General features: G+C 37.1%; 1 protein-coding gene across 1 annotated transcript in view; it reads right to left on the reverse strand.

Annotated features, from left to right (window-relative positions):
* CDK17 (cyclin dependent kinase 17) overlaps positions 1–27,211 on the reverse strand; it is a 98,935-nt gene that overhangs the window by 32,160 nt on the left and 39,564 nt on the right. The window contains exons 2-4 of the mRNA XM_027107248.1: positions 15,479–15,625; positions 6,119–6,283; positions 1,619–1,752 (exon numbers count right to left, since the gene is read on the reverse strand). Of these exons, the coding sequence (XP_026963049.1) occupies positions 1,619–1,752; positions 6,119–6,283; positions 15,479–15,596 (417 nt within the window). The 5' untranslated portion in view covers positions 15,597–15,625. The remainder of the gene's footprint in view (positions 1–1,618; positions 1,753–6,118; positions 6,284–15,478; positions 15,626–27,211) is intronic.

Here is a 27,211-nt window from a genome sequence, read left to right on the forward strand (position 1 = left end):
AATATACAGCTCAATGGAAGAATGAGAAAATCCAGATATAGATCCTAATATTAAATAAAATTTTTAAACATATGATAAAGAAAATCACATATATGGTGAAGAAAAATAATTATTACTATTTTTTAAAATAAATTTATTTATTTATTTTTGGCTGCGTTGGGTCTGTTGCTGCGCACAGTCTTTCTCTAGTTGCGGTGAGTGGGGGCTACTCTTCATTGCGGTGCGTGGGCTTCTCATTGCCATGGCTTCTCTTATTGTGGAGCACAGGTTCTAGGTGCACAGGCTTCAGTAGTTGTGGCACGCGGGCTTGGCAGTTGTGGCTCACAGGCTCTAGAGCATGGGCTCTAGAGCGCAGGCTCAGTAGTTGTGGCACACAGGCTTAGTTGCTCCGCGGCATGTGGATCCTCCCTGACCAGGGCTCGAATCCGTGTCCCCTGCACTGGCAGGCAGATTCTGAAACACTGCGCCACCAGCGAAGCCCTTTTATTACTACTGTGATATAATTTATACAGTGATATGAACAGATATCAAGTTGATTTCAGTAGTTGAAAATGCTATTTTTACCATTTAGAAACTGATATTGTTTTCTGTAACTGATTCAGAAGCAATCTTTGATCAGTGAAAATACAATCAACCAATAGGATAAATACCCTAATCATCATTAACTCAATAGCACTCAAAAAATAACAATATTCTTATTTTAAAACATGTTCAATTTTTTGGAGAAAATTATTTTAATCTACAATATATATGGAAATAATATTCATAATCAACTTCTGTCCTCAAGGTTATACATAACATTGACAAAGAAAAGGAAATGAGCTCTTCATCCTTTTACATGGAGAAATAACTTATATGTGCTAGAGATCAGTAGGTATAAAAACCATAAAGGAAGTGATATCCATATTTATAAAGAAAAAAAAGCTGGTGCTTATTTTATGCATACTTTTTGAAATCTGAAATAAAATATTTATAAAATTTGTAGTATCTAGATGAATCTCAAAAATATAATTAAAATATTTTCTACAGGGCTTCCCTGGTGACGCAGTGGTTGAGAGTCCGCTTGCTGATGCAGGGGACACGGGTTCGTGCCCCAGTCTGGGAAGATCCCACATGCCGCAGAGCAGCTGGGCCCGTGAGCCATGGCCGCTGAGCCTGAGCATCCGGAGCCTGTGCTCCACAACGGGAGAGGCCACAACAGTGAGAGGCCCGCGTACCAAAAAATATATATATATTTTTGTTTGTTTGTTTCTACAAAGAAGACTTTCCTAATGTATCATCCTGGATTTCTGAAACTTTTGAAAATCCACATCCCTTACAGAGACCCTACATAGTATTTTGCAGAATGTTTAAGTATAATTAATGTATACTTGCCTTGGTATAGTAATTAGAAAAAAATAATATTCACAGACTAGTTTTTGCTAATGCAAAGAAACAACTTTCTTACAGGTGGTCACTGCCCTAATCAACATTTTCAAATAGGCATTTATTCTGTTTGACACACACACACATATATATATATGTGTATATATATATACACACACACATATATATGCATATTTATACATATATATTTATACACACAAACACAGGCATATTTGTATTTTTTAAATGGTACCTCCATTGAGATCCGTCTATGTATACGATTTCTAAGACAAACACCCGTAGGTGACTGGACTTCATCAGATGATGTCCCAGAAGCTTGGTCACTCTCACCATCTGATCCCATTTTTAGATTTTCATGAACAATATCTGTATCAGAAAATGAAACATTATTTATCTTAGAAAAGATGTATTAAATTCTACTATATCAATGTATTATCACCACAGGTAAGATGTAGACAGCCAACACATAAAAATCATAGCATAAGAAGTCTTTTACATTCTGGGTACCATAGGTGTGCAGTTAATAAAAACTGCACACTTAGAACAAATGTCCTAAAACAGTAGTATAAATCCTTTTATGCTCTCAGATTATGAAAAGCTATTTTAAAAAACTAACATTCAAGTTATTACCAAGAGTTGAATATTAAAATTAGAGACCGAAAATAACACTTGAGGATTATTTTAGTCAATTCTCTTATTTTCCAGATCTGGAAACTGACACCTTGAAAGGTTAAATGACTTTCAAAGGTCACAGAGCTTAAAGGCAGACCTAAAATAGAAACCTGGTCTTTTATCTAGTTTAGTATTCTTTCCATGAAATAATGGGTATTGGGTCTATAGCCAAATGAAATGGTTCTTTGAATATTCTTTTTAAAAACTGTTTTACAGCTGCTAATGCAGCTTCCCACCCCCCTGTGTTAAAAAACAATTCAAAAAGTATTCACTGAGTATCTACTTTGTATCATAACTACAAAGCAAGTACCACAAAATCTACTAGGGGCCAAAACATATTACACTTACATGACAAGGTGGATTATGATATTTCTTTTGTTTTGTTTTGTTTTGGGTACGCGGGCCTCTCACCGCTGCGGCCCCTCCCGCCGCAGAGCACAGGCTCCGGACGCCGCCCCGCGGCACGCGGGATCCTCCCAGACCGGGGCACAAACCCGCGTCCCCTGCACCGGCAGGCGGACTCCCAACTACTGCGCCACCAGGGAAGCCCGGATTATGATATTTTTTAAATAGGGATAAAAGATAAATGGGGGGCTTCCCTAGTGGCGCAGTGGTTGACAGTCCGCCTGCCGATGCAGGGGACATGGGTTCGTGCCCTGGTGCGGGAAGATCTCGTGTGCCGCACAGCGGCTGGGCCCGTGAAACATGGCTGCTGCGCCTGCGCGTCCGGAGCGGGAGAGGCCACAACAGTGAGAGGCCGCATACGGCAAAAAAAAAAAAAAAAAAAAAAAAAAAAGATAAATGGTAGTAGAGGGGAGAGAGATTAATTCCATTTGGGAATATTAAAAACAAACTTGTATACTTCTGTATCTGCTCATAAATTTGCATTGGTCAATCATCCTCTAATTCATCTAGAACAGCCCACCAGAAACAAATGCTAGATCTCAAACATATCTCTTGCCACCAGTCCTCTCCACAGAATTATTCACTCCCCCAAAAGTATCATGTTGTTTCACACTGCAGTGCTTTAACAAGCTTTTTTTTTTTTCCTTATCTGTAAGAGATGCCTTTCTTCATTTTATCAATTTGGTGAACCCATTCTTCAAAACTATGCACATATGTCATCAGCACTCATGAAGTCTTTTCTACTCTCAGACACAGATGACTACTGTACCCACACCTAGCATACCTACTGCACTGAAGAGCATTTTTTGGTTCACGTTGTTTTATACCAAGTTATAAGATCCTTGGGGCAAGAATTTGGCTTATTCACTTTTCTATTCCTAGAACCGAACAAAGTTCATGATACTTAGTAGGTGGCTCAACAAATGTTCTACTGAATTAAATATTAACTAAAAAAAAATCAAAGAATGGACTAAACAACTGGACCTTTTCTTTCAAATGAAATGTTATATGAAATATCAACATGTAAAATAAATAAAAATAGTATTTCATAATTATAAATTTGAGCTTTTAGTTAACATTTACTTATACAAATATAAGAACTGTTTAAATTAACAAAAAAATTGAACTCCAGGGTCTCATCAAATCAGTCTTAGAATTCATACATTTCTGTATTTTGTCTTGATAACACATTATTAAGAAAATTCTTTTTCACACTGATAAGCATATGTAAATAGTAATAATGGTTTTTAATAAACCAATATGTAATTTAAGAATATACTTCAATCGGGCTTCCCTGGTGGCACAGTGGTTGAGAGTCCACCTGCCGATGCAGGGGACATGGGTTCGTGCTCCGGTCCGGGAAGATCCCGCATGCCGTGGAGCGGCTGAGCCCGTGAGCCATGGCTGCTGAGCCTGCGCGTCCGGAGCCTGTGCTCCGCAACGGGAGAGGCCACAACAGTGAGAGGCCCGCCAACCGCAAAAAAAAAAAAAAAAAAAAAAAAAAGAATATACTTCAATGACACAGAGATTTCTGGAGAAATTTTATCCCATCTGAACAAAAAATATTTATTAACATGGCAGTGAAAGTCAATGTATTTATTGGGTGACTAATTCCTAATCCAATGGTATTTAATACATCCGAGGCCAAGCATTCTTTACTGCCACACTTTTAAAATGTTAAAGATAATTTAACCATGCCTTCCACTTCCAGCAAAATTTAAAAATCTTCCTTCCTCAAGGAAATGTTGAATAAAAATATAGTTTATAATGTATAGCTAAGTTTGCATGAATATATGTTTAATACCTACGAAGCAAAGACAGAGAACTGAAAGTCCAAAGTTGTTATGCAAAAATTGATTCTGTCCCTTTCTTGGGATGGGCTTTTTATTTTGGTAAGAATGTGCTTGGATTTAGCAGCCACCTGAGATAAAAGATGAAGCCTCGGGTGTCCCACCTGCAAATGAGAGCTCCTTTAGAAAGGCACGAGACTCTCAAAGAGCTACATCTTCAGTAAAAGGCAGACTTAAAAAAGAAATCTGCTCTTCTGCATGAGGACTACAAAGGAGCATATTAATCTCAGACTAGCACAGATCAAAAATCTTGAGTAGCATCTGACTCAACCAAGAAACAGCTCATGTCATTACCGAGCCAAGTATAGTTCCGACACGGATACCAGTTGGTATTTTCATTTCTGTCAACAAGACAAAAGTGAAATGATGGAGGCTTACGTCAAGACTTCACTCATTTGTCACTGGTATGAGCAACTTCTTTCCTGAATCAGGTAATAGTTTCTAAGTAACTGAAGAATATTTACTTCTCAAATGGCTCAATTTTTGTGTAATTCACAATGCAACAGCTACAGACAGACAACACATTTTTAAATTTAATCTGCATTACTAACGTTTTCAACGTCACTTTCTTAAGTTTAGACCAAGGATCAGCATATGTGACCTGTTTTTGTATCGCCCTGAGCTAAAAATGGTTTTGGCATCTTTAAAGAATTATTTTAAAAAGAAGATTATGCAACAGACCATATATGGCCCACAAAACCTCAAAAATTTTTACTGCCTGGCCCTTTACAGAAAAAATTTGCCAACCCCTAGTCTAGACAATCAAGAGAACAATAAATTAAGCCCTGATTTGAAGTGTTTTCCAACTTCTGTGGGGTAAATACTCTGTTCATGGCCAACCTCAAGCTACCCACATGGCATCACTGAACATGCAGTTGGGAAATGGGCACACCATGACACAGTATTTTGACTATTCAGATGTAATAGAAATAAATAACCCCCAAAGCATAGACAACAGTAAAGTGTAGTAAAATAATTAGGAAATAATGACTTTTGAGTATTCATTACCTTTGTTTTTAATTTAGTTTACTTAATTGTATGTGTATATAATTTAAATTTTAATAATAGCTATGTTTAACAATCAGCTTGCAAAATTTCTGAAAATTTTAACCATCATCTCTCATGAACCAGTGTAAGCCACAGACAAAACCCCCCTGTAGATAATAAGCTCATCCTCCTAAAATTAACAAAACACATGAGAAAATAATCTACTATGGCTAGAGTAAGCAGATAAAGCAAGAAGCAGAATAAAACCCTCAGGAACTTCAGTAAATATAATTATGTCATAAGACTATAAAATAATTATACTTAAAATTATTTAAAAACAAAACATGATAAATAAATAAGAAACCATCAAAAAAGACCAGAGAAATAAACAGAAACTTGCAGATATATATTTTTCCTAGATATTTAAAATGACACAGTGATGTAAGAATAACAACTCAGGTAATCATCATATGTACTAATTATTACACTAAGCTATCAAATGGTGATAATCTGGAGTTACTAAGTATGACCCTAAATTAAGCACCATCTCAAACTGCTATTCATCTTGAAATCCTGCATCCACCTCTTAAGGGTTTTGTTTTCTTCCTGGTGGACAGATTTTCAAATATTATTCCTCTGTAGTGTCAGCACTACTGCCTCTCTAGACCTTTCCATCTTTCTGCTCTCCCTCTTATTCTCAACTTGATTTTTACCTTACAAAAAAAACTAGATAATAAAGGCTGGCTGACTTGCATACAACTAAAACCTAGCTATGGACATAAGCTACAGTCAGAAAATTTTTTAAAAAAACAAATTACCTAATCTGCTTCCATTTCTGGGCATTGCCATGAAGGAGCCAAGGCTTCCTCCAATAACGCTATGTGGTCTCCGCAATGGAGGCTTCTTGAAGGACCCTGTGTACTGGTGGAGGAAGGAATGCATACTGTGAGAGGTTGGAGGTCTGCCATTCTTCACGATAGGCTCTGTGGTTCAGAGAATCCAAAAATCATTCCATCCAGGATCACATGAGAAGGATTGAGAAAGCAAGAGAGAAAACAAAACAAAGATTATGACAGAGATCGTTACATTTAACCTCATTTCTTTGGCTATGTATATAAAGTACTAGAATTAAAATAATTTCTATGAAAAAATACAGAAAATTCTTCATTATTTGGAATTGATCTAGTAACTTAATTACCGATTTTTAATATAGTCAAAATTGGTTAGCAATCACAAAATTACTAATATAGCCCAAAGATTTTTGATTTGTTTAATACATCTCAAGACTGTTTCCATAATTCTATGTTTACTGACTGCCTCATATAGGCTTTATGATTAGGCATGCTGTAGAATATAAAAGACATGATCCTGGCCTGAAGTAACTTATATCCCTACTTGCTAGACATTCAAAAAATATGTCAAGTTAGTAAATAAAACAGAAGTACTTAAGTACAGATCAATATAGAAGTTCTGAAATTTATTACCCCAAATTGGAATTTTTTACTATAAAGAGTTTTTTTAAAAAAATCATAGGCCTATAACCATGCAGAAACATTACAAAAATACTTAAAGATTATTTAATTCTAAATGGGGGAGATCCTGTTTTATAATGTTTATAGGGAATCTCATGACGCCTTTCCACCTCCAAAGAGCTTTGGTAACTGTTAAGGACATGAAGTCTTCTGTGACTCACAGTCTTCTGTATTAGAATTACGTTTTTACTGGTAGTAGTCAGGAATTTTAAAAGGAAGTGGGCTTCTCTGAGTATCTTTTCCTCTAACATGCAGCTGGCTCTTCTTTTGTAGCTGATAATCAGGAGTAAGGATTATTTCCTGATGAGGAGATTCCTCTACATGTAAAGATTTATCAGACACAGAGAACAACTGGCAGGACCGGGTGGTTCAGATCCACAGAACAAGAAAGACCATGGCATGGGCTTATGAAAAATGAGCCAAGAAGGCCACTGGGCTTGCGCCTCGACTAATAATGGCTGCCTAAAAGGAGCAGAGAGGAGGAGGATGGGGCAAAAGAGCCCTCAAGGATCACACAAGGCCTAGCTCATCTACTCTGGGTAGAACACCAGACTGGAGGTAGGGGAAATGCATAACTAGTAAAGCAGAACATCAGTCCATGTCCCATGCCTGTACATTCCTTGGCAATAGCTAGCTGATCAAAGATTTGGGGATCTTAACCTAAGCCTAGCGAAACAAACAATGATTTAACAATGAATGGGAAGAGGGTATCTGTCATGAACATATAAATTATTTACAAACACTCGGGGATACAGGCTAGAACTATAAGAAACATCTTCTCTTTCTAGGTTATAATATTTCATATCTGCAATCATAATATATAAATATTCTGCCTAGAGACATTCGTTTTAGTTGCTCTCTGAAGTTATCCTGGGAAACATAGCTTTATAATACTGGGGAATATTGCAAAAAAACAAAACAAAAAACAGAGATCATAAATACATTCAATTATTCAGGGGATATTTATTGTGTGCTTACCATTTGACAAGCACTCTTCCAGGCCCTGGGCATGAAGAAGTAAACAAAACAAACAAGGTACTACTCTTTGAAACTATAAAAACTACTTAAGGGGAAAAAAGATAAGAAACTAATAAATAAGAAAAATATCAGATAATGACAGGTAATATGCAAAAGATTAAAATAGAGAGATATAGTAGAAAATAAATGAGTGGTTATTTTACACTGGAATATTGAAAAAAGTTCTCTCTGTAGAGGTATTTTCAAAATAAGTATAAATGCAAGAAAGAGCCAGTCATAGGAAGATGGGTGAGTGGTGGGTTAGAAGATATTCCAGACAAAGGGAAAAGCTACTGCAGAAGTCAGCATGTGGCAAAGAGTTTGACTTATTAGAGCAATGGTCCTCAAACTTTAGCATGTTTCAGCATCACCTTCAAAGACTTGTTAAAACACAAGATTTCTGGGTCCCACCCCCAGACCTCCTGATTCAGTAAGTCAGGCATTGAATCCAAAAATTTGCATCTCTAACAAATTCCCAGGTGATGCTGATGTTACTCGTCCAGGGGTCACACTTTGAGAACCACTGCATCAGAGAAACAGAAAGAAAGCAAGTGTAGCTATAGTAATAATTGTGGGGGGAACAGTGTTATTAAGTAAGATCAGAGAGAGAAGCAGATTTATATGTCACCACAGAAGTCTAAATTTCACTCTGAGATTGGAAGCAGTTATGGTAGCTCTGAAGTAGGAGGTAATATGATCTGATTCATGTTTTAAAAATATCACTCTGAGGGGTCAGGGATAGTGGGAGGTAAGGAGGCAGGGACGACTTATAAAGGGGTAGCATGCGAGCAGTCTCTTTGTGGCAACTGAGTAGCTCTTTATCCTGACTGCACTGGTGGTTACATGAATCCACACATGTGATAAAATGACATAGAATTATATTGACGCTTTATTCCAATGTTAATTTCCTGCGTTTGACAATGTTCTATAGTCACAGAAGGTGTAACCAAAAGCAGGGGGGTGGGGGTACTGAGAGAAGGTACAAGCAACCTCTCATACTATCTCTGCAACTTCCCCTGAATCTATTAATTATCAAAAATTTAAAAAATTTTTAAACATCACTCTGGTTGCTGCTGGAGAACAGATGATAGGAAAACAACAGAAGGGAAACAGGAGGAGGAGACTATTGTATAGTACTCGAAGCAACAAATAATGGTGGCCTGGACTAGGATGAAGAGAAGCAGGCAGATTTAGGATATACTACACAAAGGCAGAACCAGAAGGCCAGCAGACTTGGCTGCAAAATTACTTTCATACATACTCTCCCCGCACCCCACCACAGCTTTTAGTGATAACCTACATTAAAAATATTTAACCAAAGAAAAATTTTAAATCTCCAATAGAGTGACTGTTAAAAATATATGAAATACAATATGTGAAAGGACAATTGGAATCAAGTGTCAAGTATGCAAATGACTATCATTAACAGTGAGTTTTTAAAAGTTATTTATGTAGTAAATATATAGGAAACTACAATGGTAGAGGAAGGAAGAAAGGGTAAAAGAGAAAATAATCAAGGATAATTCCTGGATTTCTAGCTTTAAGTGGTTTAGGTTAAGTGAGGCAAGTTGGAGTAGAAGCTGATTTGGTGGGGGGAGGAAATCCAGCTTTGTGGTTTAGTCATATGTATTAAATTTAAGGTTCTTATTAGACATCTATGTGGAGAAGCCAAGTAAGCATTTCGATATGAATCTAAAGATCCAGAAAAAAATCCTGACTAGAGAAACAAATTTCGGTGTAGTCAGCATTACATAGTAGCTGAAGTCATAGGACTAGATGAGGTCAAATATTCACACATTTCAAGATTATGACAGCAATTAACTGGACAGTTCAGTAAGATAATAATACTCTATTTTAAAAAGAAGTGGAAACCTTTAAGACATTATGCTAAATGAAATAAGTTAGACACAAGAGGACAAATAGACAAAGGAGAATAGTGGTTACCAGGTCCTGAAGGGAGAGGAGAATGGGGAATTACTATTTTGTTTTTTTATAATTTTTATTTTATATTGAAGTATAGTTGATTTACAATGTTGTGTTAGTTTTAGGTGTACAGCACAGTGATTCAATTACACATATACGTGTATCCATTGTTTTTCAGATTCTTTTCCCATATAGGTTATTACAGACTACTGATCTTTCTGTTTTCTTTTTTTTTTAATTAATTAAATTTTGGCTGCAGTGGGTCTTCGTTGCTGCGCGCAGGCTTTCTCTAGTTGTGGCGAGCGGGGGCTACTCTTGGTTGCAGTGCAAGGGCTTCTCATGGAGGTGGCTTCTCTTGTTGCAGAGCACGGGCTCTGGGCGTGCGGGCTTCAGTAGTTGTGGCTCACGGGCTCTAGAGAGCAGGCTCAGTAGTTGTGGCATGCTGGCTCAGTAGTTGTGGCACACGGGCTTAGCTGCTCTGCGGCATGTGGGATCTTCCCAGACGAGAACTCGAGCCTGTGTCCCCTGCATTGGCAGGTGGATTCTCAACCACTGCGCCACCAGGGAAGTCCGGAATTACTGTTTAATGTGTACAGTGTTTCAGTCTGGGCTGATGAAAAAGTTCTAGATATGGTTAGTGGTGGTGGCTGCACAGCAATGTGAATGTATGTACTAACACTAAAACTGTATGCTTCAAAATGGTTAAAATAGTAAATTACAGGTTATATATATTTTACAATATATTTTTAAAAGTAATGGAAATCTATATGAAAACCTGCACTAGATCTTTCCTTTTCTATAATTAGTTCCAAGTAAGGATTTCAATGACTTTTTAATATCATAACATGGCAATCATTAGATTCCACTAAGAAATTTATTTGACATCTTATTTGGATATTCTGATTATGTGTACTACTATGATCAGGAGAACGAATTTCTTAGCCAACACCTCGTAGCCTTAACTCACTCTCTGGTTCCTAATCCTGCTCTTGTAAGCTCTCTTATTAACCCGATCCTATTCCAGACCCTACATACATCCAATGAAGTCTGTGCTTTCAGCCTCATCCTCTCACAGACCTTGTCCTATTTGGAGGAGTTAGCACTACTTAGAACACCCTATGTCATCCACTATTGTCAAAAACTGTCACTGCTACCATGTAGTGTAGCAGTCCCCAACCTTCTTAGCACCAGGGACCGTTCCGTGGAAGACAACTTTTCCACAGATAGGGTGAGGTGGGGTGGGGGTGGGGGATGGTTCAGGCGGTAATGCGAGCCATGGGGAGCGATGGGGAGCGGCAGATGAAGCTTTGCTCACTTGCCCGCCGCTCACCTCCTGCTGTGCTCACCTCCTGCTGTTCGGCCCCGGGGGTGGGGGCGGGGGGTTGGGGACCCCGATGTATCAGATTACCAGGAGAAAGGGAGAAACCTGGAAATAAGACAAGGTCTCACAATATCCATAAAACTAGTCTTGTTAATTCTGAACAACACGATAAACTGTCCCAGTGCACAGACTGAGGAGTAAGGACAAGAAACTGAATATCAGGAAAACTGGACCATTTCAATCTTTGCCTTTTGGGGTTTTTTTTTGTTCTTGTTATTGCTGCCTTTGTAAGCCTCAAATAGTTTACGTGTAATAAAACACTACTTTTGCCTTTCTATAAGTGTGATCTATTCTCTTCATCATAATTAAATTGTCACCTGTCCTCCTCATCAAATCAATAATTTCAATACACTTCTCATTACAGAGTAAGGCTAACTACTTAAAGACAACATCATGAAATGTAACTTTCTGTATGTCTAAAATCATAGTAAGACTTCTAGCAAGCAAATCAAGAATCTATGAGAAAAAGGTATTTTTCAGATGAACTGTTTTTACTGAGATGAAATTCACTAACATAAAATTAATCATTTTATTTGGTAGATGTACAATGTTGTACAACCATCCCTTCTATTTAGTTCCAAAATATTTTCATCACTACCAAAGGAGACCCTGTATCTACTACACAGTCACTCCGCATTCCCCCCTCTCCTGAGTCCCTGGCAACCACTCAGCTGCTTTTTGTCTCTGGATTTACCTATTCTGGATATTTCATAAAAATGGAATCATAGAATATGTGACCTTTGGGGTCTGGCTTCTTTCAGTTTTCAAGATTCATCCATATTGTAGCATGTATCAGTACCTCATTCCATTTTATGATTGAATAATATTCCATTCCCGGAATATGTCACATTTTGTTTATACATTCATCTGTTGATGGACATTTGAGTTGTTTCCACCTTTTGCATACTGTAAATACTGCTGCTATAAATATAAACATTCATGTGCAAGATTCTGTTTGAATACTTGTTTCAATTATTTGGATATATTCCTAGGAATGGAACTACTGGGTTATATGGTAATTCTATTTTTAACTTCTGAGGAACTGAGATGAATTAATGTTTGACAGTGTTTTTTTAAATGAAATATTCAGTGCCTTCTCAGTTACTAAAAAAAAAAAATCTGATGTGCTCAGAATTCTCTTTCCTTGAAAGTACTTTAGAAAAAAATGTTTCTTATACTTCAGTTTGTAAATTTTAGTGCAAAAATTTCATTTTATAATTAGGAAACGCTGTATTGAGTTAAGGCCAGTATGCTTAAATCAACCAAGTTTGCAAACTTTCAACCTAATTTTAACACACTAAATATAAATTCAAGATTCCTCTTTCCCTGGGGTTCAATCCACCGATCAATCTGTAAACACACTAGCTTATCTAGAAAGGTACTCTAATGCGAACTATAATTATATTATACATTTATAACTGAGTTAAAGCCTTCACAGTATGACTCATAATTATCAAAATAGAGATAATAGCTCAAATTCTCTTTGGATGGAGGTAGAACATGTATGAGTGACAGTGTATGTACATTTTGATACACCAACTGTATCATATGCATTATAATTTTTCCAAGATTTTTATAGTATTAGCCCCATTTAGGTGTACTTTCTCATTTTATTTGTCCTAGAATATGCATGAGAGACACCTGCCTATATATAATGCAAGAGTAAGAGGATTCTGCTCATACAAGTGACTGAACAAAAGACAGGAGATGAAAAATTGGTTTAGTTTAAGAAAGTTATAAACTATATTCTTCCTCCTCAAGCCAGCACTACCACTATATAGTTGTTAGACAAATATCACTTGCTTTACAAACTGGTTATAGTGTATGTGAGAAGATCTTTTAAGAAGTATAGTCTACCTCTTCTCATTCATTAAACCATATTCAGACACAGACTGTGTGTGTTACCGATCTTAGGAGCTTTTTACCTTTAAGATAAACTCCATAAAGAAAGAAAATGTTGGAACCAGCTATCAGGTACTGAAAGATAACCAAAAAGGTAAAGAATCTTTGTGAAAGCTGTCCCATGTGCCGTTGTTATACATAGGAAATAAGTAATAGCAGATATAACTCAGAGATAGCCTATGCTACCAGCAATCTCTGCAACCCAAGAGGAATCAGTCTATTATGACATCTTCAAGTATTATTTCAAGTAATTCAAAAAACTTAAAGAGGAAACTCAGCAGAGTTTCTATTTTCTCTTCTTTACTAATTGTTAATGTTACTATTAGAATAAAAGTAAACTTTAAACTATGTTCTACTTGAAAAAAATTTTCAATGTTTCACCATTCATTATAAATTAAGCATGTTTTAAGACAATTAATACTAAAATATTCCAGGAAATATGCTATGAATCTAAAATATTAATTAGCTCTCCAAAAAGTATGTACATTTTCTTTGACTCACACTCTTTTTTTATTTTTAAGAGGTTTGTCTTGTAGTCAAATTCCCATCCAGAATGTGTTCCCAGAAAGCATCTATCAAGATGTATTCTGTGCTTACTTTACTCCTGAATATCATTGGCGAATAGCTCGCAAGACTCGTGGAGTGGATCATAAGAATGAATATACAGGGTTTAATTAATAACAAGAAATCAAAGGGGATCTGAGAGAGAATTAAGGATTTTTCTCCTGGCAAAAGGAATAAAACATTATAATATCAGCTTTGAGATTTGATCCAAATGTAAAATATTTCTCTCCTAAAGTAAATTATAACCAAATTATTATTTTAAATTTTCTACCAAACTCATCTATGTTTCCCCTCCTATATTATGAGCCAGATAACCTTGAGTAAAATAATGACCCTTCTGAGGAAGAGATAAACTGAAGGTTGGGTAGGATAAATTACTTACCCAGAGTCATGTAACTAATAAGTGTGTAAGTGTATCCCAAATTCCAATCCATGACTTTTTTAAAAAATAAATTTATTTATTTATTTTATTTTTGGCTGCGTTGGGTCTTTGTTGCTGCACACGGGCTTTCTCTAGTTGCGGTGAGCGGGGTCTGCTCTTCATTGCTGTACGCAGGCTTCTCATTACGGTGGCTTCTCTTGCTGTGGAACATGGGCTCTAGGTGCGTGAGCTTCAATAGTTGTGGCATGCGGGCTCAGTAGTTGTGGCTCACAGGCTCCAGAGCACAGTCTCAGTAGTTGTGGCACATGGGCATAGTTGCTCCGCGGCATGTGGGATCTTCCCGGACCAAGGTTTGAACCCATGTCCCCTGCATTGGCAGGCGGATTCTTAACCACTGCGCCACCAGGGAAGTCCCAATCCATGACTTTTAAAGTCCAGAGCACTTTCCATTATACCTTTCCCTCTCTCACAAGGACAGTTACATTTCATCCAGAGGGGGTGAGGATATTCATGTTTTCACCAACTGCCACAAACCTCTAAACAGAAGAACTTCAGGCAGAGGCAAGGAAGAGAATCTGCACATTATGACACACTGGCAGCCATTCCTGTAAGCTCCTTCCTGGTTATTACTATGACATCTCTAGGGCTATTTCAGTTTTGAATATGTAGGCTTGTTCTACAGATTTCATCAGGATTTTGCATTTTAATCCATTCAATTTAACAAACTTTTTATTTTATATCAACATCTGTGTACTAACTACTTTACACTGTAAAAAGAACTGTCAAACTTGTGAAACATTATATGCCTATCTACTATTAACTGCTTTCAATACTATGGATAGATTCTTTGGTCAATATAAAGTAAAAAAATGGTATGATTCACTCATATGATAAACCTTGTCGTCTATGTGGACAGTCAATATATGCATATATAATGTTATAAAACTGATGAAATTTAAAACAGGAATTTCACAAACTTTTTTTTTGGGGGGCCACGCCGCATGGCTTGTGGGACCTTAATTCCCTGACCAGTGATTGAACCCAGGCCCTCGGCAGTGAAAGCACAGAGTCTTAACCACTGGACCAACAGGGAATTCCCAGGAATTTCACAAACTTACTATGCACTTTTAAGCTGTATAAACTTTGGTTATAAGAAAACAAGAATATTTAAATGTTAATTTTAAAATAGCTACTTAACTAGGATAATATTATACAAAGTATTCTTATTTAAGAACTAATGAAAAATGGAAAGATAAACAGGATAGAGAATTCATCAGGGTTAGAGACCAGCTATAGTAACACTGTTGGAGTAAGAATGGAACATTCCAGTAAGCAAGCCAAAGTTATTGAACTAGGGAAGGAGGCAGAGAAATAAACAGAAGGAACCTACTAAGGACTAATCAGGAAAGTAAATTTACATTCGATTTATCATGTAATTCAATTCTCTCCTCCCCTTCCCTACCCCCTCAATATTTACCATTATCTTTGCTGCTGTTTTCTTCAATAGTCATTTGTTCAGCCAATTCAGACAACGATTCATCAATAGTCTGGCTTCCTCGAAGCGTGAGGGATAGCCTTCTCTTAAATTTTTTCATCCTATCAACTGAATGTGACTTGAAAAATCCTGAAAGAAGAGAACAGAATGAACATAAGATTAAAGCTATGAATATCTTACAGCTCCAGAAAAATGCTGTTCTCGGTTTACTGGGAATCTTCAAAATAAGAATAAAATGAGGAATTCTCACATCCATCAAACATCACAAAATCCAACCCTTCCTTAAAAAGATCCACTCACTTGAATTAATGCCATACTCATATCGCATCATCAGAAGAGCAAGAATTCTACAAAACTAAAGACTGAGATTTTAAGCATCACAACTAAACTTAGAAGGATTACAAATCTTCCTAAAATGAGCTTTGTAAAAACCAATTTAGTGAAAATATATCATTATTTTGATGTGTAGGTTCCATTATTATAAATATCAATCATCATATTGGAACCAGTCAGTGATACCTTTAAATATAACTGAGGGGATAAGACAGGTGAAAGAGGTGGGGTAGGGAGAATAAAGAATGATGCTTGACAATTTATTAAACAGCTCCAACAGAAATTTTCTTTTTTAACTTCTTATTTAGCCAATATATTGGGGGTTTGTTCTTCCCCCCACCCTGGTCAGCTGTCAGGAGTCTCCTCCTATTATTTTAACAATGCCAAATTTTAGAAGGAAAAAATAAAAGCCAAATTAACAGGTTTCAAATGCCTACTCCATACTAGACACTCTCATGTCTCTGAATTCATTTAGTCTTCCTAATTCTAAAGAGCATACTATACTATCCCATTTTCACAAATAAGCAAATAGGCTCAAAGAAGTTCCCTGACAGAAGGCAAACAAACAATTATGGATAGAACTGAGATTTAAAACTAAGATTACCATTTACCTTTTCCCCCACATTTTAACATCTCTGAAATCAGGATGTATCACAATTACAGTTAAGTCCCCTACATACGAATGAGTTCCATTCCAAGAGCGTGTTCATAAGTCCAATTTGTTCATAAGTCCAACAAAGTTAGCCTAGGTACTCAACTAACACACGCAGTACAGTACTGTACTGTAATAGGTTTATAATACTTTTCACACAAATAGTACATAAAAACAAACACAAAAAATAAAGAAAACATTTTTAATCTTACAGTACACTACCTTGAAAAGTACAGTAGTACAGTACAACAGTTGGCATACAGGGGCTGGCATCGAGTGAACAGGCAAGAAGAGTTACTGACTGGAGGAGGGAGAGGAGGTGGGAACTGGCAGAGCTGAAGGATCATCTGCAATAGGAGATGGAGGGCAAGCTGCAATTTCACTCACGCCTGATGTTGATGGAACACATATCACATCTCTGAAAGTTCACAACTTGAAGGTTTGTATGTAGGGGACTTACTGTAATGGGATGTCAATTATAATTGACAGCTTTCTTTTTTCCTAGTAGTACATACACTAATGGTATAATTCATAGTGGAGTCTTGGATATGATCAAACAAGGTATTTGCTGCCAAAACCAATTCCTCAATTATTTACCTGTAACTTCTTTTCTAATTTACAGTCTTAATTGTGGTGAGCTAGTTTACCAGATTACCAAGTGTACTGTAACCATTACCCCAACTAAGAGCTGCTTCTAACTCCCCTATGCTAAAATACCTGTTTTACCATCCAGCTCTGGATATCTATCTTGAATCTGTAAGTATTTTGCTTATTTTCTCATCCTAGGGCTCTATTCCAAGTAGCTGAGTGTGCTGAACAAGTGAACTCTACATAAGATATTTTTAATGAATAATTTTTGTTTGCTCAAAGTCTCGGGGTAGGGTACTGAATACAAGTTTATAAGTGATAATACTATGTTTTACCAACTCTGTTTTACATACTTAAAGACAAATCAATGTTGCTGAATATTTTCTACTAACTAACCTTCCAGCTGACCTCTTTTCAGCTGTGCCTAAACCGCAGTTAAACTGATCTACTGGGTTCTAAATTTTAGTTATTGTATTTTCAATCCTAGAATTCCTATTTGATCCCTTTCTATAGATTCAAGTTCTCTGCTGCAATTCTTCACCTTGCCATCTATTTTCATGACTAGGTTATAGTATTTTAAAGTTCTTGTCTATAACTGCAGAATTACACAACCTATGAATAACATGCATAACCTGTTTCTATGCTGGTTTTTCTCTGTTGGTCCTGTTGAATGCATAGTGATTTTTTTACTGAATACTACACATTGTATGTGAATGACTGTATGAAAATATGGAAGAAAAAATGTAGAAGCTCTGGATGATGTTATTATCTTCTTCCAGAAAGGATTTAATTTTTTTCTAACAAGCAGTCAGAGTAAGAGATTACCTCAGTCCAATCAGGAACAGAGTTGGCTTGAGACTGAGTTTCAGATACTGTAAAGTCTGGCCTACTTTTGTTTGTTCCCACTCCTATGGTGTGGCCTTTCAAAAGATTCAAACTGCAAACCTAGGACTAAAACAACAACAGAAACTATTGAAAGCTCCACTCAACTCCCTCAGTTGCTTTTTGCTCACCTCTCATACACTGCTCAACTTTTATCCTCTTATCCAAAAGAGCTTAAGAGTTAGAAAATATCTCTAGAGGAAACCCACAGAATACGTCTATTTCTCTTCTCTCCTGAATCTTTACTCCTGAAGTCTTGACTGACTCAAAAGCTCTACGATGCCTTCAAACTATATTTTTTCCCTAGTCTCATAGGGAGCCTTAGTCTGATACAAGTTCCTCCCATCACAGGCAGAAATGGACATTCAGATGTGGATTAAAGGAGATAACATATACTTTAGCAAACAAGGTGAATTTATAGGAGGCAGTCAGTAAACTTTAAGAGTTGTTTCCAACTAAGAAACCTGTAACTATATGGCTGTCCTAAATGCTAGATTCTTTACTTCTCAAAGTCAGCCTTTATATAGCTCTACCTTGACAGTCAGTAATCCATGCCATTTGCTTAAAACATATTAGATATTTAAGGTGAATTGAGCTATCACCAATCTTCATCTACCCTTTTGTTTCTCTAAGAATTGATACTAGAGACACCCTCCTTTGTATCCAGAATCATCCTGTGCAGTTAAGGGGTAACTCTGCAAGCTTGGGGGGTTAAACTCTGCATATTCCAAAGAAAGGAATCACCTAAGACAAGCTCCTAGAAGATAACCTCTGACCCCTTGCAATATCCTGCCTGATTAATTTCTTTGTACACCTAAAATCTTGGGCCACACCAGGTAATTTATATTAACAATGTGAATTATGGTAAATCCCTATCTCTGTATGCCTGGGCCTTTGGGCCACACCATTTATCAGCCTGACCTCAGGGGGGAGGAGGAATAAGGGAAACTAGAGACTAAGTAACTAAAGACAGTCATGTAGGTACTTCCATGCCTATGTAATTGACCCCTAAAAAAACCTCTGGACACGAAGATTCAGGTAAGCTTCCCTGGCTGGCACCACTTTGCCATGCTGTCATACAGGACAACTGGAGGAATGGAGCACTGTCATGCAACTCCACTAGGAGAGGATAACTGGAAACTCACACCTGGTTTCTCTTGGACTCCACCCTATATACCCTTTCCCCTTTGCTGATTTTAATGTTATCTTTTCACTGTAATAAAACAATCATGAGTTTCACAGCTTTTCTCTGATTTCTGTGCCCTTTTAGCAAATTATCAAGCATGAGAGTATCTTAGGAACCCTCAACACACACTCCTTCAAGAAATCTGTGTGCCCTAACAAAAACCCCTAAGCGCTAGTAGCTCACAGTTACCAACCTTTTGACTCCAATTTTCTCAAACAGTCATGTGGTCACGAATGTCTACGTAACTATACAAACATCACCACTTCAGAATTTGCACACCATTTTTGAAAGCTTGCTGACCATGTACCTGCCTCTTATTTTAGATGACAAATAAGGATAAAATAACAAACTATAACAGACATGTTATTACAGAATTAATTCACATAACATGGTAACATCCCATTCTGACCATGTATGTGAAAAGTGGTCACTCCAAACTGCCTTGTACTGTAAATAAAAAATATGCACAGGATTTTAAAGACTTAGTATTTTAAAAGAACGTAAAAAATCTATTGTTATATGCATAACATGATTTTGAAAAATTCTAGACATATTTAAGTAAAATTTATCAATATTTCTAAAACTAACTCTACTAATTAAATATACCTGCAAAATACTTTAAAATTCAGTATGGTGCTCACATTATATTTATATTGGGCAATGCCACTATAGAGCGCCAAGTAAATCTTGATGGTTTTAAGTGGGTACAGAAAAGGGGGGGAAAGGGAAATCACATAAGCCTTAACTTTTTCTTCATACAATGCTTTTGAACAATATATTAGTTGAAATTCTATGTGTTTATAACTCAGAACAGTATGCATTTCCATCAAGAGTGAAGAAAATTCTAGTATATAAAGTAACTAACTTTATGTATTTTCTTCTCTGTCAGGAATAAGAAGGACATTTCTAATTCATTAATAAGAGGTGCAGTGGTTAAGAATCCGCCTGCCAATGCAGGGGACACGGTTTCAAGCCCTGGTCTGGGAAGATCCCACGTGCCGCAGAGCAACTAAGCCCGTGAGCCACAGCTAAGGAGCCTGCGCTCTAGAGCCCGTGAGCCACAACTACTGAGCCCACGTGCCACAACTACTGAAGGCCGGGCACCTAGAGCCCATGCCCCACAACAAGAGAAGCCACCACAATGAGAAGCCCGCGCACCGCAACGAAGAGTAGCCCCCGCTCACCGCGACTAGTGAAAGCCCACGCACAGCAACGAAGACCCAATGCAGCCAAAAATAAATTTATAAAAAAGAAAAACTTCATAATAAAACACATCGCATCCTCAAAAAGGTCCTATTTTTTTAATCTTCCATGCTATAACTGTAACCTTTTAATTAAGTCACAATGATCAGTAAACACAGATGTTAAGGAATTCATCAACAATGCCTAGATCATTATTAAAGAAAAAATACGCCCAAATTAAATATTCCTTGACATATCTAATTATCTTTAAGAAGAATTATGCATGTCAACTTTTTTGCCCATTAGGTCGAGGACAAAAACACATGCAATGCTACAATAAAACACCTTTTGTGAAGTAAATATTACTATTTACATTAGCTTGAAGGTTAACTAATATGTACTGTATATTAATAAAGCAGTGCTAAACTACTGATTTCCTAAAACCAAAACCCTTGAGAGTTGCGTTAAAGGACTTCCCTGGTAGTCCAGTGGCTAAGACTCCATACTCCCAACACAAGGGGGCCTGGGTTCAATCCCTGGTCAGTGAACTAGATCCCACATGACGCAACCAAGAGATCGCAAGCTGCAACTAAAGATCTCGCGTGCCGCAACTAAGACCCAGCACAGCCAAATAAATAAATAATATTTTTTAAAAAACAGTTGGGGTAAAATATTTTTTCTGTTTTAGCAAAAACTTTTATTTGGGATTGTTAGGATCTTTACACTGTCATTTTCATGAAGATTAAGATATATTAACAGTAATTTATAGTGAACGCTTAAATATTGTTTTATATTTAAATTCATGCCACTGAAAAAGCTATTTTTACCTTAGAAGTAAATGTACTGTAATTTAAAATAAACTCTAAATAAAAACTCCACAACTGTTTGGTTTTAATATTTTAAAGACTTAGCTATCTAGAGAACAATTATAAATGCTCAAATTTCAACATAAGCTTTACCCTGCAAAGGGCTCTTTCCTGACCCTGACCCTCTCTATTCCTTTATCCTTAGTTGTTTTTTTTTTACTCACAGCACTTACCACGTATATATAATACATATATATTCCATATATATATATATACCCATTCGAATATATCTGTGTGCATGTATAATACAAAACAACTTTTATGCCTTTCTAGTTGTCAAAAAGATCTCCAGCTTTTTGCCATAGCTAGATCAAATTTTAAAAGGTAAAGGGGCAATAAATGATACTCAGAATGACTTACTATAAACCCTGCCTCTTTCTCTTCCTCCCTCCCCATATATATTTATACACACACACACACACACACACACACACAGAGCTGAAAATGTTCAAAAATCAGTTTCCAACTACAAGTGCTTAAAAGAAACATGTAATGTGTTACCTTACTTTATCACCTAAAATTTGATCTGGGATTGCCTGCTGTACAATTAAGAAATTTTTTCATTTTTTTTTTTAATCCTGAAAATGTAACTACAAGCATACATAAGCATGCAGTAAAACAAAGTGCATCTTTATTGCACTTTGTTTTACTCCACAACAGATAATGTGTTTTTTACACTAATGGAACGTTTGCAGCAACCCTCCAAGTCTACAGGTGCCATTTTTCCAAAAGCATTCGCTGACTTCGTGTCTGTCACATTTTGGTAATTCTCACAATATTTCAAACTTTTCCATTATTATTATATTTGTTGGGTTGATCTGTGATCAGCGATCTTTGATGTTACTATTGTAACTGTTTTGGAGCACCACAAACCTCGCCCATCTAAGACAGTAAACTTCATAAATGTTATATGTGTTCTGACTGCTCCACCCACCAGCGGTTCCCCCAACTCTCTCCCTCTCCTCAGGCCTCCCTATTCCCTGAGACACAATACTGAAATTAGGCCAATCAATAACCATACAATGGCCTCCAAGTGTGCAAGTGAGAAGGGTCGCACATCCCTCACTTTAAATCAAAAGCTAAAAATGACTAAGTTTACTGAGGAAAGCATGCTGAAAGCCAAGACAAGCCAAAAGCTAGGCCTCTTGTGCCACACAGTTAGCCAAATTGTGAATGCGGAGGAAATATTCTTGAAGGAAATTAAAAGTGCTACTCCAATGAACACCCGAATAAGAAAGCAAAATAGCCTTACTTCTGATATGGAGAAAGTTTTAATGCGCTGGATGGAAGATCAAGCCAGCCACAACATTCCCTTAAGCCAAAGCCTAAACCACAGCAAGGCCCTAACTCTCTTCAATTCTATGAAGGCGAGAGAGATGAGGAAGCTGAAGAAAAGTCTGAAGCTAGCAGAGGTCGTTGGTTCACGAGGTTTAAGAAAAGATGCTATCTCCATAACATATAAGTACAAGGTGAAGCAGCAAGTGTTGATGTAGAAGCTGCAGCAAGTTATCTAGAAGATCTAAGATAATTAATGAAGGTGGCTACCCTATACAACAGATTTTCAATGTAGACAAAACAGCATTCTACTGGAAGAAGATACCATCTAGGACTTTCATAGGAGGGAAAATCAATGCTTGGCTTCAAAGCTTCCAAGGAAAGGGTGACTCTGTTGTTAGGGGCTAACGCAGCTGGTGACTTCAAACTGAAGTCAATGTTTATTTACCATTCCAATCATCCTAGGGCCCTTAAGAATTATGCTAAATCTACTCTGCATGTGCTTTGTAAAAGGAACAACAAAGCCTGGATGACAGCACATCTGTCTACAACATGGTTTACCGACTATTTTAAGCCTACTTTTTTTTTTTTTTGCAGTTCGCGGGCCTCTCACTGTTGTGGCCTCTCCCGTTGTGGAGCACAGGCTCCAGACGCCCAGGATCAGCGGCCATGGCTCACGGGCCCAGCCGCTCTGCGGCACGTGGGATCTTCCCGGACCGGGGCACGAACCCGTGTCCCCTGCATCGGCAGGCGGACTCTCAACCACTGCGCCACCAGGGAAGCCCCATTTTAAGCCTACTTTTGAGAACTACTGCTCAGAAAAAAAGAATCCTTTCAAAATATTACTGCTCATTGACAATGCACCTGGTCACCCAAGAGCTCTAATGGAGATGTACAATGACATTAGTGTTGTTTTCATGACTGCTAACACAACATCCACTCTGTAGCCCACGGATCAAGGAGTAATTTTGATTTTCATGTCTTGTTATTTTAGAAATGCACTTCATATGGCTATAGTTGCTATATATATAGTGATTCCTCTGAGGGATCTAGACAAAAATTGAAAACCTTCAGGAAAGGATTCACCATTTTAGATGTCATTAAAAAACATTCGTGATTCATGGGAAGACATTAACAGAATGTTTGGCAGAAGTTGATTCCAATCCTCATGGATGACTCTGAGGGGTCTAAGACTTCAGTGGAGGAAGAAACTGCAGATTTGGTAGAAACAGCAAGAAAACTAGGATTAAAGTGGGACCTGAAGATATGACTGAATTGCTACAATCTCATGATAAAACTTTAACAGATGAGGAGTTGCTTCTTACAGATGAGCAAAGAAAGTGGTTTCTTGAGCTAGCATTTACTCCTGGTGAAGATGCTGTGAGGACTGCTGAAATGACAACGAATGATTCAGAATATTATACAAACTTAGTTGATAAAACAGCAGAAGGGTCTGAGAGGACTGACTCCAATTTTGAAAGAAGTTCTACTGTGGGTAAAATGCTATCAAACAGCATTGTATTCTATAGAGAAATCGGTCATGAAAGGAAGAATCAATTGATGCAGCAGCTGTTATCTTAAAAAACTGCCAGTCACCCCAACCTTCAGCAACCACCACAATGATCAGTCAACAGCCATCCTCCACCAAAAGATTACAAGTCACTGAAGGCTCAGATGATGGTTAGCATTTTTCAGCAATAAAGTATTTTTTAATTTAGGTGTATACACTGGTTTTTTTAGACATAACGCTATTGCACACTTAGACTACAGTATAGTGTAAACGTAAGTTTTATGCAGGGGTCTGGAAACAAATCTGCAATATATCTGAGGAACGCCCATATTCTATTTACTTAGAGAATACAGATAACCATCCTGGAATGCCAACTGAGTTTTGCCCTAGGAATGGGAAACACTTTGTTATTGTTGTTGTTGTTAAGACAACAGCTATGAAAACTCACAAACTAGATCCTCTACTATGAGTATTTACCTGAAAAAATGCTGTCATTTTGTGGCCCTTTGGTACTTCCAATAAAAAATTTTTGTACACAAATTTACCTTATAATCCAAATTTCTCTTGATTAAAGGACTTATTTGAGTGGTAATTCTCTGCTTATGTCTTTGAAACATTCTTAAAACAACTTCTTATTAATAATTGCAGGAAAAGTTGAAGAAAAAGCTGAGATTGTTTTAAAAATGCCTATGACTTTTCTGTAGGTAAAGAAGCAGAATTTACGTGCAGAACAAATTAAGCATTTTAAAGTTTGAATTTAAATCTAAGACTGAAATGACAGACTAGTACTTTTCCACTAAGTCCTGCTGTTGTCAATCTTTCCAAAATATCTAGTAGAATAATATGACTTCTCAACAAAGAGAACTTTATTTATTTCTTTATAACATTTTCTTCAGTGACTATAGTCTTAAATTAAACCTTCTGTAACTGAGGTAAACTCACTGAGTGGCCTGTAAGCAAATTTTCTAATAGCTTTTCCTCAATAATTAAATCATGATAAATATTTAGCACTTTCTAAGACACTTAAGCTAGCTATACTTGATGAGGAGGAATAACAAAAATTATGTTTTCTCACTGAAGACACAAATTTCTTATTTGTATAAAACACGAAGTTATTGTACAAAATATTAACAGAGGCACTGAAATAGAATTTCAATCATGCTTATAGGTTTTTTTCACCAAACACTTTAAACATCTTAATCCTTTATGAGTTCAAATCTGAGACTGATTCTTTTCCTTTGAAAGTCTGAGCAAACACACCACCCAGAAAAAAGACACCTACCGGAAGACGTTCCTCTATTCATAAACACACATTAGAAAGACAATATAATACTGTGACACTTGAGATGCAAAATGTCATAGTAGGAAGCTCTTGGGGTTGGTCCCCCCACCATAAACAACCAGCAAAGTGGAAAAAAGGACCAGAATCAACTATCTCAGAACTCTGGAACCTGACTGAACACTTATAACAACTAGGGGAGTGCTTGCTGAAGGAAGAGGCTGTTGATCCTGATAGGAGAACCACATGTGCAAACCAGTTAACGCTGCCCTTTCCTCAGCCTGGTCCCAACAATGGAGATAGCAAGTTGCATTCCTAGGGCAGCTGGCTGGTGCCAGGGCAGACAGTGGGGAACCTTGACACAACAAAGTGGGGGCTGCAGATTTGGAGCAGTCTGACAAACCCCTTGAGAGACTGGCACTGATGCAGGCACTTGCCTTCCTTAAGGCCCTTTTGAGCTGCAGGGGGTGCCTGTACTGGCATCTACTGGGAGACTTAAAAGAGACAGCGATGTTTTCTTTTGCTGTTGCTTGAGCCAAATATTAAAGAAGATCTTCAGTAGGTCACTAGCTGACTGCAAAGGTAATGGAATAGAAACTTCAGTGACCACACACAGGAATACACATTTGCAAAAATCATTTGGGAAAGTCACAAATGGATGGAAGCAGACCTCAACAACCAAGAAACACCCACAGCCTTGGAGCGGGAGAATCTGGTTTTCAGAGTTACCTCATTATAGTACAGTGCCCATGTCTCAACAAAAAAATTACATAGCATATAAACAAATAAGAAAGCATGGCTCATTTACAAGAAAAAAAGCATTTGATAGAAACCATTCCTGAAGAAGACCAGAATTTTGGAATTTGTAGCCAAGGATGTTAAATAAACTGCCCTAAATATGCTCAAAGAGTTAAAGGAAACAAATAACTAAAAGAAACCAGGAAAACAATGTATGAAAAAAGAGACTATCAATAAAGAGACAGATATTATAAAGGAACCAAATTCTAGAGCTAAAAAAATACAGTAACTGAAATGAAAAATTCACAAGAGATTTAAGTAGGCAAAAGAAACTATCAGTGAACTTGAAGATAAAGTCAAAATTATCCAGTCTGAGGAACAGAAAGAAAAAAGAATGAAGAGAAATGAACCGACTCTGCGGGATCTGTAGGACATCATCAAGTATACCCACAAAGACATCAGAGTCCCAGAAGAGAAAAAAAAGAGGGTAAACATCTTTTTGAAGAAATGGTTGAAAACTTCCCAAATCTGATGAAAAACATGCATATGCACATCTGAAAATCTCAACAAACTCCAAGAAGGATAAACTCAAAAAGATCCATGCTATTCAAAGTGTCAAAGCCCAAAGATAAAAATAAAAAAGAATCTTGAAAACAGCTGGAGAGAAGCAACTTCACACACACACACACACACACACACACACACACACACACACACACAAGGAACCCTCAAAAAGATTAATGGCTGATGTCTCATCAGAAACCATGAAGATCAGGTGGCACTGGGAATAATGTATTTAAAGTCTGAAAAGGGAAGAAAAAAAAAAAAATCTGTCCACCAAGAATTCTATATCCAGCAAACTATTCTCCAAGAAGGAAAGAGAGATAAAGACATTTCAGATAAACAAAAGCTGAAGAGGTTCATTATTAGTAGACCTGCCCTATGAGAAATGCTAATCAGAGAGCTTCAGGCTGAAATGAAAGGACGTTAGACAGTAACTCAAAGCCATAAGAAGAACTAAAGAACACCAGTAGAGGTAAGTATACGCAGTTATAAAAAACAGTATCATTGTACTTTTGGTTTGCAACTTCTCTTTTCCCCCTTTTTCCTATATGGTTTAAAGGACAATGTCCACACACATAAAAATGATAAATCTATGTTAATGGGCACACAATGTATAAAGAGGTAATCTGTGACAATAACAATAGAGAGGAGGAAGGATGG

The sequence above is a fragment of the Aethalodelphis obliquidens genome, unplaced genomic scaffold (assembly GCF_003676395.1).
Source record: "Aethalodelphis obliquidens isolate GAN/ISIS:26980383/991018 unplaced genomic scaffold, ASM367639v1 scaffold8, whole genome shotgun sequence".
Classification (NCBI taxonomy): Eukaryota; Metazoa; Chordata; class Mammalia; order Artiodactyla; family Delphinidae; genus Aethalodelphis; species Aethalodelphis obliquidens.